The sequence below is a fragment of the Capricornis sumatraensis genome, chromosome 9 (assembly GCF_032405125.1).
Source record: "Capricornis sumatraensis isolate serow.1 chromosome 9, serow.2, whole genome shotgun sequence".
Lineage (NCBI taxonomy): Eukaryota > Metazoa > Chordata > Mammalia > Artiodactyla > Bovidae > Capricornis > Capricornis sumatraensis.
In genome coordinates this window covers 89,664,899-89,679,290 of record NC_091077.1, presented here as the reverse complement: position 1 = coordinate 89,679,290, position 14,392 = coordinate 89,664,899, and the positions used below count along the sequence as shown (strand labels likewise).

Genomic DNA, 14,392 nt, shown 5'->3' with positions numbered 1-14,392 from the left:
GTCTACAAAAGGTAAAACATTTAAAAAGTCAATGGTGGGGGCAGGGTGTAAATAAATTTAGAGGAAGCTCGGTAGACCACATAAACCTTGCCTTCAATCCTGTCTATTCTACAAGGTAGAGGTCAAACCATCCAACACTGGCATGTCACTGACCCTCACAGAACTAATGGTATAACTACAAAATAAAGTAGATAAAGTAACAGCTGCTTTACTGTCCGAAATATTCAGTTGAACACATACATGGATATAAGAGTGTGTCTTTTTTTTTATTATTGTATTGGGACTGGGATCCCTATAGCTCAGATTAAATTGAAGAAAGTAGAGAAAACCACTAGACCATTCAGGTATGACCTAAATCAAATCCCTTATGATTATACAATGGAAGTGAGAAATAGATTTAAGGGACTAGATCTCATAGATAGAGTGCCTGATGAACTATGGATGGAGGTTCATGACATTGTACAGGAGACAGGAAGCAAGACCACCCTCAAGAAAAAGAAATGCCAAAAAGCAAAATGGCTGTCTGAGGAGGCCTTACAAATAGCTGTGAAAAGAAGAGAAGCCAAAAGTAAAAGAGAAAAGGAAAGACATACCCATTTGAATGCAGAGTTCCAAAGAATAGCGAGGAGAGATAAGAAAGCCTTCCTCAGCAATCAATGCAAAGAAATAGAGGAAAACAACAGAATGGGAAAGACTAGAGATCTCGTCAAGAAAATTTGAGATACCAAGGGAACATTTCATGCAAAGATGGGCTCGATAAAGGACAGAAATGGTCTGGACCTAACAGAAGCAGAAGATATTAAGAAGAGATGGCAAGAATGCACGGAAGAACTGTACAAAAAAGATCTTCACGACCCAGATAATCACGATGGTGTGATCACTAATCTAGAGCCAGACATCCTGGAATGTGAAGTCAAGTGGGCCTTAGAAAGCATCACTATGAACAAAGTTAGTGGAGGTGATGGAATTCCAGTTGAGCTATTTCAAATTCTAGAAGATGATGCTGTGAAAGTGCTGCACTCAGTATGCCAGCAAGTTTGGAAAACTCAGCAGTGGCCACAGGACTGGAAAAGGTCAGTTTTCATTCCAATCCCAAAGAAAGGCAATGCCAAAGGATGCTCAAACTACCGCACAATTGCACTCATCTCACACGGTAGTAAAGTAATGCTCAAAATTCTGCAAGCCAGGCTTCAGCAGTACATGAATCGTGATTTTTCCAGATATACAAGCTGGTTTTAGAAAAGGCAGAGGAACCAGAAGTAAAATTGCCAACATCCGCTGGATCATGGAAAAAGCAAGAGAGTTCCAGAAAAACATCTATTTCTGCTTTATTGACTATGCCAAAGTCTTTGACTGTGTGGATCACAATAAACTGTGGAAAATCCTGAAAGAGATGGGAATACCAGACCACCTGACTTGCCTCTTGAGAAATCTGTATGCAGGTCAGGAATCAACAGTTAGAACTGGACATGGAACAACAGACTGGTTCCAAATAGGAAAAGGAGTATGTCAAGGCTGCATATTGTCACCCTGCTTATTTAACTTCTATGCAGAGTTCATCATGAGAAACACTGGTCTGGATAAAGCACAAGCTGGAATCAAGACTGCCGGGAGAAATATCAATCACCTCAGATATGCAGATGACACCACCCTCTGGCAGAAAGTGAAGAAGAACTAAAGAGCCTCTTGATGAAAGTGAAAGAGGAGAGTGAAAATGTTGGTTTAAAACTCAACATTCAGAAAACTAAGATCATGGCATCCAGTTCCATCACTTCATGGCAAATAGATGGGGAAACAGTAGAAACAGTAGCTGACTTTACTTTTTTGGGCTCCAAAATCACTGCAGATGGTGACTGCAGCCATGAAATTAAAAGACACTTACTCGTAGGAAGGAAAGTTTTGAACAACCTAGTCAGCACATTAAAAAGCAGAGACATTACTTGCCGACAAAGTCAAGGCTCTGGTTTTTCCAGTAGTCATGAATGGATGTGAGAGTTGGACTATAAGGAAAGCTGAGCACCGAAGAATTGATGCTTTTGAACTGTGGTGTTGGAGAAGACTCTTGAGAGTCTCTTGGACTCAAGATCCAACCAGTCCATTCTAAAGGAGACCAGTCCTGGGTATTCATTGGAAGGACTGATGTTGAAGCTGAAACTCCAATACTTTGGCCACCTCATGCAAAGAGCTGACTCATTTGAAAAGACCCTGATGCTGGGAAGATTGAGGGCAGGAAGAGAAGGGGACGACAGAGGATGAGATGGTTGGATGGCATCACCGACACAATGGACATGATTTTGAGTAAACTCCAGGAGTCGGTGATGGACAGCGAGGCCTGGCACGCTCTGGTCCATGGGGTCGCAAAGAGTCGGACGTGACTGAGCGACTGAACTGAACTGAACTGATAGCTCAGATGGTAACGTATTTGCCTCCAATGCAGGAGACCCAAGTTCAATCCCTGGGTGAGGAAGATCCCCTGGAGAAGGAAATGGCAACCCACTCCAGTATTCTTGCCTGGAGAACCCCATGGACAGAGGGACCTCACAGGCTACAATACAAGGGGTTGCAAAGAGTCAGACATGACTAAGTGACTGACACACATGGGCCACATTAGGTTTTTAGAGTTACTTTTAACAAACTCCTCATGTATAAACCTGGGGTTTCCCAGGTGACTCAGTGGTAAAGAATCTCCCTACTATGCAGGAGATGTGGGTTTAAACCCTGGATCAAGAAGATGTTCTGGAGTAGGAAATGGCAACCCATTCCAGTATTCTTGCCTGGGAAACCCCACGGACACAGGAGCCTGGCAAGCTACAGTCCATGGGGTAGCAAAGAGTCGGACATGACAGCAACTAAGCAACGTGCTTAAATAGAGCAGGCTGCTGATGACCATCATTTTCAGGTCAGGTATGACGTTTTTAATTTCAGTGCAATTCTGATCACTTAAATATGAGAAGACTGGATTAGAAGGCAAACAGCTAGCTCATTCATTGTCCAGAGTGAAGAGGATCCTAGAAAATTAGTGGCCAATGATACATTTCCACGTTTCATAGATAAAACCCTAGAAAAGACACAACTCACCTACTTTGGGGGTCATGTTGCCAACAGCAGTGAATTCAGGGATTTCTGACCCAGGAACGTATCCAGCTGCCCAGGAAACCTTGAGAGAGCCATACGTGCCTCTCCTAGAAATCACAGCTTGGCTTGTCCCGGCAGCGATGTCCGTGAGTGGAAAAGCAGTAGATTCAAACCCAACCTGAGAGGAAAACATGCTTAGAATATTTTCTTTTTCTCTAAAGGTTAGTTTTCTGAGGAGTGGGTTAAAAGTCAACTTTCTCTTTGTTTACACAATATATTTCTCTGCTCTAAAATACTTTTGATTAAAGAATAGTATTTAAGAAATGGAACCTGAATTTTGAAAATGTATCCTATTTCTAACTTTGATTATAGTTATAGCTTTATTATCAAAATGTGAATTCTAAATTAACAGTATCTAAAAATACAATTGTAACTATGGTTAAATGAAAAGATTAAAACTGCCATTTTAATGACTTGCTATGGGTCTTTATATGGTACTATAAAGAAAGCTTGGAGAAGGCAATGGCACCCCACTCCAGTACTCTTGCCTGGAAAATCCCATGGTTGGAGGAGCCTGGCAGGCTGCAGTCCACGGGGTCGCTAAAAGTCAGACACGACTAAGCAACTTCCCTTTCACTTTTCACTTTCATGAATTGGAGAAGGAAATGGCAACCCACTCCAGTGTTTTTGCCTGGAGAATCCCAGGGATGGTGGAGCCATCTACGGGGTCACAGAGTCGGACATGACTGAAGTGACTTAGCAACAAAGCAACAAATAAAGAAAGCTGAGTGCCGAATAATTGATTCTTTTGAACTGTGGTGTTGGAGAAGACTCCTGAGAGTCCCTTGGACTGCAAGGAGATCCAACCAGTCCATCCTAAAGGAAATCAGTCCTGAATATTCATTGGAAGGACTGATGCTGAAGCTGAAACTCCAATACTTTGGCCAGCTGATGCGAAGAGCTGATTCATTGGAAAAGACCCTGATGCTGGGAAAGATTGAAGGCAGGAGAAGGGGACAACAGAGAATCAGATGGTTGTATGGCATCACTGACGCAATGGACATGAGTTTGAGTAAACTCCGGGAGTTTGTGTAAACTCCGGGAGTTTGTGATGGACAGGGAGGCCTGGCATGCTACACTCCATGGGATCACAAAGAGTCAGACACGACTGAGTGACTGAACTGAACTGATGGGTCTTAATAGAAACTGTTCTGTCTAAAACTAAACTTTGACTTCTTTCTGAGATACAACAATGAATTTATAAAATGAACACCACGAACTAGACTTTCTATTAAGGATTTTTTCAGCCTTTGATTCAATTTAATATCTTTTTTTGAGGATCAGAAACCTTCAAAGATTTTTTTTTTTTTCTATCCCAAAGATTTTTTTAAATGATGATATTTTTCATCCACATAAAGTAAGATCTGGTTTTTAGGGTCAACCTTCCCAGAGTACCATATAAATCTAGATTTATAGATAAAATAAGTTCAGGTCAGAGAATAGAAATAAAACCAGATTCCTGGCTTTACATTATTATTTGGACAACTTAGTTTACCTCTTTTGGTCCCAATATCTATAAATTTGGGATACCATAGGATCAACAGTTCTATATTAAGGCTCATTCTCCCCATTTTAAATTGGACTGGAAAGGAGCAGAAAAGTGTGAGATGGCCATAGGACAGCTTCTGAAGCCACAGAAAAGAAAAACAACTTCAACTTGACACCCGTCTAGATTCCCTATTACAGCAAGCTTTCTGCTTAGCAACTGCCAAAATCTGTAGTATATCTCAGCTCATGCTTGCTACTTGGTTAAAGGCTGTTTGAAAGTATCCTAGCAACATCACATGTGCGCGCGCGCGCGCACACACACACACACACACACACACACACACACACACTCAAATACTGGTAAGGAGTATAGAAGGATACACCAAGGACAGGAATACACTATGACTGGCCGTGATCTAGCCCTTCGAGGTGATACAGTGTTGTGACAACAAGCAGAGACAAGGAATAGAAAATGGTTCACTACACCAAGTGAATGGTTCAGGTTGAAAGCAATCTTTGTTATAACGACCTACGAACAAAAGAAGATAAAACGTCAAAGCATTATATGCTATACTCTCACTCCCTCTTGAACAGAGGAGCTGCAGACAAAAACCATTCCTCTCAGTTATTTTTAACACTGTGGGTTCCACTTTAGGGGCAAAGCAAATTCATTCCCTGGGAAGCAGCAGCCCGCCCAGGAGGTAGTAACTTGAAGACCACCCCCTTTATGGCCACAGACCCTGTTACTAAGCCGTTGGCCAGGCCTTAACACTCCTGCCTCCAGTGTCTGTCTGGATAGACACCATGCCCACTTCCTGGTCAAGCTGAAGGAGCCCCCACCCGAGGGAGTGGGACGCAGGGTGGCATCTTCTCACGGTTTATAAAACACACATGGTACCACAGCCAGAGGCAGCAGCCCTGTCTTGTTCCCACACTGACAGAACTGGCCTACGCAGGAAGCAAAGCCCTCAAGGCATTCTTTATTCTCTTGTGAATTATGAAGTGATTGGGGAACAATCTTCCCTAAAATGAACTTAGGCAGAAGATTCAAATACCTAAGTGTGCCACTAGCTTTCATCTGCATTAGCACAAGCTTGCCACAGTAAAAAAAAAAAAAAGCCCCACAGATTAAATATTCACAATGTCAGTAAATGAGAAAGTCTGAAATATTAACTGATGCTTCATTCTAATTTTAATTTTTAGCATAAAATATCTCAATATTAAATACTCATTATCAGGAAAACAGAAGTTTTGACGCTAGGTGACCGTTATTTTTAAAATTCTATACCTTACATTCAAATAAAAATTCTATACCTTACATGCTACAAGATACAGACTTTTTTAAACTCAAAAAAGGAGATATGGTTTTCCATCTACTGACAAAAATTGCCAAATTACTTTCATATAGGGTATCCATAATGCTTAAATTAGATATTCACAGGATTACATAGATTTAAGAAATCAAACTAAGAATCTTAGTCCTTTCTGTAAGAGTTGCCCTCTAGTGGTACCAGGGGAGTACCACACCCAGTGCCAAGTACCTGAGAATTGGCAGCTTTCTCTGGAACTGGAAGGATGGCGGATTTTGCTTCCTGGAGAATTTTGGGCACGCCATAGAAACTTCCACCAACAAGCATCACGGTCACCAGCTGTAAGGTGAAATTCGAGCCCAGGGGTAGGAAGACCTATAAACAAACAGTGTAAGTGACTTTTTATTAGCAAAAAATAATTTTCAAAGAAAAATACTGACATGTGATGTGAGTCATTAGCACTTGCCTCATTTTGTATCAGTTTCATCAATATATGCCCTTTCCCCCACATTATAAAACAAAGGCCCATGCTGAAGACTTTTAGGCTAAGAGTGAGAGTCATATATTATTTTTAAAATACCAAAAATTTTCAAATTCACCATGTATGCCTGTGTGTGCTGTGCTTCGTTGCTCAGCCATGTCCAACTCTTTGCAACCCCATGGACCGTAGCCTGCCAGGCTCCTCTGTCCATGCAGATTCTCGAGGCAAAAATACTGGAGTGTGTTGCCATGCCCTCCTCCAGGGGATCTTCCCAACCCAGGGATCAAGCCCAGGTCTCCTGCATTACAGGCGGATTCTCTACCATCTTAGCCACCAGGGAAGCCCAAGAATACTGGAGTGGGTAGCCTGTACCTTCTCCAGAGGATTTTCCCAACCCAGGAATCAAACCCAGGTCTCCTGTATTGTGGGCAGATTCTTTAGCAGCTGAGCCACCACGGAAGCCCAAGAATACTGCAGTGGTAGCCTATTCCTTTTCCAGGGGATCTTCTGGACCCAGGAATTGAACCAGGGTCTCCTGCACTGCAGGATTCTTTACCAGCTGAGCTACCAGGGAAGCCTAGATGACCTGAAGAATGATGAGAATCCCAGGAGTCTCAGTGATAGGATCACGTGTTCCAAGAATGGAGGAAGCACAGAGGTGAAAAGTGTCAGCTCCTAAGACCAGCAAAACTCACTTTCTCCTTCTTCACTGGGTAGGAACTAATAACTCTCATGACATTTACTCAAAACAGATAACGATATAGGTACACTGATTATTCAAATATTTTGGACAAGTAAAAACTTCTAACACCATGTATTAGACTACCAATTTTCAAAGTTTTAGAATCCAACAAAATAGGGAAATCCTGAATTTAAAAACTTGTATTAATTTACAGTGGAGAAGGAGATGGCAACCCACTCCAGTATTCTTACCTGCAGAACTCCATGGACAGAGGAGCCTGGCAGGCTACGGTCCACGGGATTCCACGAGTCGGACACGACTTAGCAACAAAACCACCACCACCACGACCATTACTTTACAGAGATTTTTTTTTTTAGCACTTACATTTGTCCATAGAAACCTTGCTAATGATAATGGATACGCTGCCATAACGTGGAATATTACTGACGACTCTATACATCTTTACTGGATGTAAAAATAACCATTTCTGTGAGGTCTATTCTTCTTTTAAGTGTAATGTACTTAAACACACATCAAACCACCCAAATGTGTAATGTACTACGGTGGTTTCCAACGTGCAACATGAGGGGAACAGATGTTTTACTCATTTGATCAATCTTCATTTTTTCAAAATGACATTCACTGATCATGAAGCACAGATCAAGGGCTGAGGAAACAAGACATAAATCAGCCTCCTGACTCCAATCGTGTGCCTCCCTCCTCTCCCTGAAGGAGTGCCCCCTCCCCATGCAGTGCACTGGCTGGGCAGCTAAGCATGTTTTTGTTTCCATATCCTAAAAATCTAAGGGCCAGATGTAAGCTCAAAGCACCCAGGCATTTGTGCCTTGCCACCCAGCTCCGTTCACGGGCCCATTCAGCACAAGGACTTGTGTGGCATGCCAGGACCCCAGCGTGAGGTAATAAAACATTAAAGTTTGAACAGGAGTCAACAGGGCACTTGGGGAAATGCTGGTTTGCCTACAGAAGGAAAGCAGGGTGCCTAATTTGAAAAGGAACTTGAAGGTTTTTAGGAGTTGAGCATATTCTGTTATGCTCTCTCATGTTCTGGACCCAGGAGGGATCACAGAACCATTCTACAGATTGCCCATCATTCTTGATGGCTTTTGGCACGAATAGAATTTACTCGCCCATAATATCCTCTGTGCATCTTGAATACTGCCTCCTTACTCACTTTTATAACTGGCTGTTAAAGGGCCTTCTCCTGCATCGACAGGGAGCAGTGTGACAACAGGGATTACACCCCATGATCACTGTGTCTGTGGTGCTTCTCACAACTGCTGACCCATGGTAAGTGCCCCGTAAATACTTGAATAGATGACAACAATGGATATAATCTTATCTTGCATTCTGAGCTCTCTTAAACACAGGTTTCTTTAGTGTACCAGTGATTCTTGCCATCACTTCATCTAAGAAGCCTGTCGTTAACCTTGTTAACCAGATGGTGAACTGTTCACTCTGACCCTCATGTTAAATCAACATCAAGAGTCTTCTAGTTTTCAGAACCTAATGGAAACTCATTCTGTTCCAACACCCACTTGAAGGTCCTTCCCTGTGGCTGACCCAGCTGAAATCCTAACATTTATCAGGAGGGTGCTGCAAGGACAATTGTATGTACCTTGTAACTAACATCCCAAACTTCAAGAGCACTCGGGGTGTGAGGCAAGAAAGGGACCACTGGGAAAATCCTCCCCTCGCTTTGGCACATGTCACACTTGGCCCCAAAGGGTCACCTTGGAGACTAACGCACAGAGCAACACCTAACCATCTAGGAGCAGCCTACACCATACATCCTGGAACATAGAGGCAGAAGGAACCCATGAAAATTTAATCGTATTAATGAAAGATGTTAAAGCATGCCAATGAGAGAAGCTTTCATGTATGTGCAAGCTAGTAAACTTTTGCTACTCTTTACTGAAAATAGAAATCGTAAAAATAATTAATATAGGTTCAAAACAGATATGAAGATATCCATAGATACCTCAAAGGAAAGTTATTAGGAAAGTTAAGATCTTTATAAAGTGTACCATTAAGCATTCAAGGTGAAAGGAAAAGAGGATGATCATCCTTCAAAATGTCTCAGGTACCCCAAGAGACAATTTAAAAGCTAGGTAGATCAAGGATCTTACCCCCTGTGAGATAAATATATATGATATATATAGATATATATAGTATATCTGCCCATCGAGTCAGTGATACCATCCAGCCATCTCATCCTCTGTCGTCCCCTTCTCCTCCTGCCCCCAATCCCTCCCAGCATCAGAGACTTTTCCAATGAGTCAACTCTTCCCACGAGGTGGCCAAAATACTGGAGTTTCAGCTTTAGCATCAATCCTTCCAAAGAAATCCCAGGGTTGATCTCCTTCAGAATGGACTGCTTGGATCTCCTTGCAGTCCAAGGGACTCTCAAGAGTCTTCTCCAACACCACAGTTCAAACGCATCAATTCTTCGGCGCTCAGCCTTCTTCACAGTCCAACTCTCACATCCATACATGACCACTGGAAAAACCATAGCCTTGACTAGACGGACCTTAGTCGGCAAAGTAATGTCTCTGCTTTTGAATATGCTATCTAGTTTGGTCATAACTTTTCTTCCAAGGAGTAAGTGTCTTTTAATTTCATGGCTGCAGTCACCATCTGCAGTGATTTTGGAGCCCAAAAAAATAAAGTCTGACACTGTTTCCAGTTTCCCCACCTATTTCCCATGAAGTGATGGGACCAGACGCCATGATCTTCGTTTTCTGAATGTTGAGCTTTAAGCCAACTTTTTCGCTCTCCTCGTTCACTTTCATCAAGAGACTCTTTAGTTCTTCTTCACTTTCTGCCATAAGGGTGGTGTCATCTGCATATCTGAGGCTATTGATATTTCTCCCGGCAATCTTGATTCCAGCTTGTGTTTCTTCCAGTCCAGCGTTTCTCATGATGAACTTTGCATATAAGTTAAATAATCAGGGTGACAATATACAGCCTTGACATACTCCGTTTCCTATTTGGAACCAGTCTGTTGTTCCACGTCCAGTTCTAACTGTTGCTTTCTGACCTGCATACAGATTTCTCAAGAGGCAGGTTAGGTGGTCTGGTATTCCCATCTCTCTCAGAATTTTCCACAGTTTATTGTGATCTACACAGTCAAAGGTTTTGGCATAGTCAATAAAGCAGAAATAGATGTTTTTCTGGAACTCTCTTGCTTTTTCCATGATCCAGCGGATGTTGGCAATTTGATCTCTGGTTCCTCTGCCTTTTCTAAAACCAGCTTGAACATCAGGAATTTCACGGTTCACATATTGCTGAAGCCTGGCTTGGATAATTTTGAGCATTACTTTACTAGCATTTGAGATGAGTGCAATTATGCGGCAGTTGGAGGTACCAATTAGTATACTATGTCAAAAGGTAGCCAATTTTCTATGGATCATAGGCTTAAATGAAACCAAGGTCATCCATTACTGAGTGGGCTGAACTTAGTGGACTATAAACCGAAAGCTGTCTCATTTCTGTCCTCTTTCTGCTTTGTAGGGTTTCTTTGCACTTCCCTTTGACAATGTTGTGTGTAGATCTCAAAGCTTCCTGTCATTTTTTATGAAGGTAAAGGCCAGATCCATACCAGTAAAAACTTTCATCTCACACTCCATTAAAGCTCCTCTATTTATCCCAGTTCTTGCTCAATCCACAGCTAAAGATAAGGTGGGAAAGGGATCATGGCATGACTTTTTAGTACTTCTCCAGCCCTTCTTGGACCTTTCCATCAATCTTCCGGCACCTCTGGAGCAGGTGGGGAGTTGCTTTGAGGAAGAATGACAAGGGTCTTGCCTCACTTCTGTAGTCCTTTCTTGAATAACACTGGCAGGCACCCAAACATTTCACCTTTCATGGAATCCATCTGTATGTTCATCAGAGACTTCAGAATTCAGCTCATCGCCATTCCACCACAGAAACGTACACTCTTCCAGTGACCCTTTTTACTGTCTCCTAAGTTCACAATCCACCTCATACCATTCTCAAGACGACTCCAATCTGGCTACCCTCTGGCACGGCCTTCCATGGCCATGAGATAACAGCCCCACTGGTGCAATGCATCCCATGTGTGAGATAAATGAGCTCCTCTCCTATGCATATGGAAGGAGATTAGGTATCCTCTTGGAAGGATTAAGACAGTCCCTCAAATCACTTTCTGTGGCTCAGAGTGAGAAAGACTGCTGGGCACCCACTTGGTTCCTGCCACTTTCATCTGATATATTGGCAGAATAGTCTGCTGTCTTCTCTCCTCATTAACAAAAAAAAAAACCATAGCTGACTTCCTGGGTGGCAGATTTTCAAGGAGAGAAAGGCAGATACCATGTAGCCCCATCAAACCCCAGGAAACATGTATCCGTCTCTCACTGCACTGATCTTCAGTAAGAGCACAAGTGTTAGTCACTCAGTCGTGTCCGACTCTTTGTGACCCCATCCATGGACTATAGCCCACCAGGCTCCTCTGTCCTTGGAATTCTCTAGGCAAGAATACTGTAGTGGGCTGCCATTTCCTTCTCCAGACAGGAGCGCAAGGAAGCGCTCAAATATCTCCCCCTCAATAAGCATCCAGTGTGTACATGAGTGTGTAATGTGAGTGTGTGCAGCACTTGGAACAATTCCTGGAATTCTGAAGAACTAAATAACTGCCTTCTACTATCCAGACAAAAATATTTTTTCTCCAGGAAGGAACAGATACTTATTCACTTATAATTTGCAAATACCAAGGCAATGGCACCCCACTCCAGTACTCTTGCCTGGAAAATCCCATGGATGGAGGAGCCTGGTGGGCTGCAGTCCATGGGGTCGCGAAGAGTCAGACACGACTGAGTGACTTCACTTTCACTTTTCACTTTCATGCATTGGAGGAGGAAATGGCAACCCATTCCAGTGTTCTTGTCTGGAGAATCCCAGGGATGGGGGCGCCTGGTGGGCTGCCGTCTATGGGGTCTCACAGAGTCGCACATGACTGAAGTGACTAATTACTATGCATTTTCTAAGGCATTTTCCACGGTTCCATTTAAATATCGAAATCAGATTTTAGACTGATCATGAGATTAACAAGGGTTTTCTTGAAGGCGTCTTTCGGAATGACTGGGAAAACGAAAGAGATGCTACAAACCTGCCCCTGGACTGGCACTGAGTCCACTTTATATCTGGTACCATCTCTGATCACCAACTGCCTCTCTGCATTTTCTGTAACAACAGACTGCGCCTTGGAGTCAGATGATATTCGATATCTAACAGCCACATCTCCAAATGTGCCCGCAAGCCGGGTTACATTAATTTGGAGCAATCTGCGAAGGTTCTGCCCGATAAGTATGGACTGATGATCTGAATACAGGGCAAATATTCCATGCGGGTCGTCATTTGCAGAAACAGAGAACCGAATGACACACTTTTCTGTATCCAGTTTTGCTCCTCCCTTTACTGAAACAAGCTGGAGCACATACACTTCCTCTATCTCAGGAATATCATCTGGCAGCAAATGAACATCAAAGCTGGCTTCACTGTCTCCATCAGCAATGGTGAAAATTCCTTTTGTAGAGAGAAAGTCTCCAGTAATATCAAATTCACTACTTAATTCCCAATAAACCTAAAACAAAAGGAAGAACACCAACAAAGTCATATAACGCAGTGTATTTAATCAAAATCCTTTAAATTCGTTTACCTCAATTATATATAAAAAGCTTGCCTATGTAAGTGTGCATCAATATATTCAAATTTAAAATTTCCAAGTATCTCTACTTAAGTAATTCAGAAACTGTCTTAACTCTTTCAGGCTATCAAATGGCATTTGCAGGACAGGATGACAAAATCTCATTTCACCTGCTTCTAAATTAATAACATAATTTGAAAAGATAAAGAGAAACAAGTTAACTTTAAAATACCATACCAGTTCCGCAAGTACATTCAACAGTGAACAAGACCATATTTGAGGGTAAAACGTAAGCAGATAATCTGATATTCACATTGGAATTGGTTTCTGTTTGTTTTTAATAAAAAGAGGATATCTAAGATTTTAAAAATTAAGAATTTCTCCCCAAAAAATCTCTAAAAAATTTATTTTCCAAAATTTTTTTACTTCCATAAAGCTTCACCTGAAGAAAAGTAACAATTAATCTCCAATACAGGGGAAAAGCTAAGTTTATAGAGAGATTTCACAAAATAAATTTAGCTAGCAAAAGATAAACTTGATCTGTTCAATGAATATCTTGATAATTTATAAGGGCATCTCAATGATATTGAGAATAAAGAATATACTAAGCAATTTGTAAAAATCATGGATAGTCTTGTTAAGTAGAAAAAGCTTCACTTATGGCAACCCACTCCAGTACTCTTGCCTGGAAAATCCCATGGACCAAGGAGCCTGGTAGGCTACAGTCCATGGGGTCGCAAAGAGTCAGACATGACTGAGCAACTTCACTTTCACTTTCACTTATAGCAAACAAGAAATTACAAAATAGTTCAATCATATTCTTTGTGATTAAATATGAGAAAGAGTTTTTAACCTAACTGCAACTGAATATTTAAAGAGATAACCAGAGGTTGGTGCCAGCGAGCCAGCCCAAAGGGGCCTTGGTGAACCTCAGCATGTGTGAAAATTCATGTCATTTCAGTTTATCAAAAACTCTAATTCTCCAGAACATGCAGTTTCTCTGGTCTTCTCAACCACAACCATCAGGCAAACGATTACTCTGCTTAAAAATCCAAAGAAAAACGGTACCATAATCTCTCCTGAAACACCCTTGAGTCTTCTGACAAAGAAGGTAATGATCAGGGGCCCTTCCAGAGTGGATGGCTCCAAATAGGTCTCCTCAGACAAAGACTCGGGAGCAAACTGAATCACTCCATTAGGATCACCAAACTTCTCTATCTAGAAAGAGAGCAGAGGGGAGACATATGTAACAGCTACAGATGAAATTACAGTATCCAACGTACCAGTACGCTGATATGTTGTGTATGTACGAGATAAACTGAGGGAATGAAAGAAGCACAATAAGGACACTTGGGCATGATTGTATCTGGCTATGCAACTTTTAAAATCCTTCCTTTCCCTGACTGTTACCTAAAGCAAGAAGGTTCTTACTCCTCAAGGATAATGGGAATAAGTGTTCAGAAAATGACAATCTGTAGAACCTTAAAAGGATAGAACTGCAAAGCCTGAATTAGCTTTACTCACCTCATGTTCGCTTCATTTAACCAGCTAAGTTTAGCCAACCTCTTTCTACTGGTTATGATGTATTTAGATTGATAATATGGAGAGAGGTA

General features: G+C 41.9%; 1 protein-coding gene across 1 annotated transcript in view; it reads right to left on the bottom strand.

The window, feature by feature from the left end:
• The window catches only part of ADGRV1 (adhesion G protein-coupled receptor V1), a 537,422-nt gene that overhangs the window by 340,133 nt on the left and 182,897 nt on the right, over positions 1-14,392 (bottom strand). Inside the window, exons 69-72 of the mRNA XM_068981126.1 lie at positions 13,848-13,997; positions 12,243-12,716; positions 6,165-6,308; positions 3,075-3,253 (exon numbers count right to left, since the gene is read on the bottom strand). Coding sequence (XP_068837227.1) covers positions 3,075-3,253; positions 6,165-6,308; positions 12,243-12,716; positions 13,848-13,997 — 947 coding nt within the window. The remainder of the gene's footprint in view (positions 1-3,074; positions 3,254-6,164; positions 6,309-12,242; positions 12,717-13,847; positions 13,998-14,392) is intronic.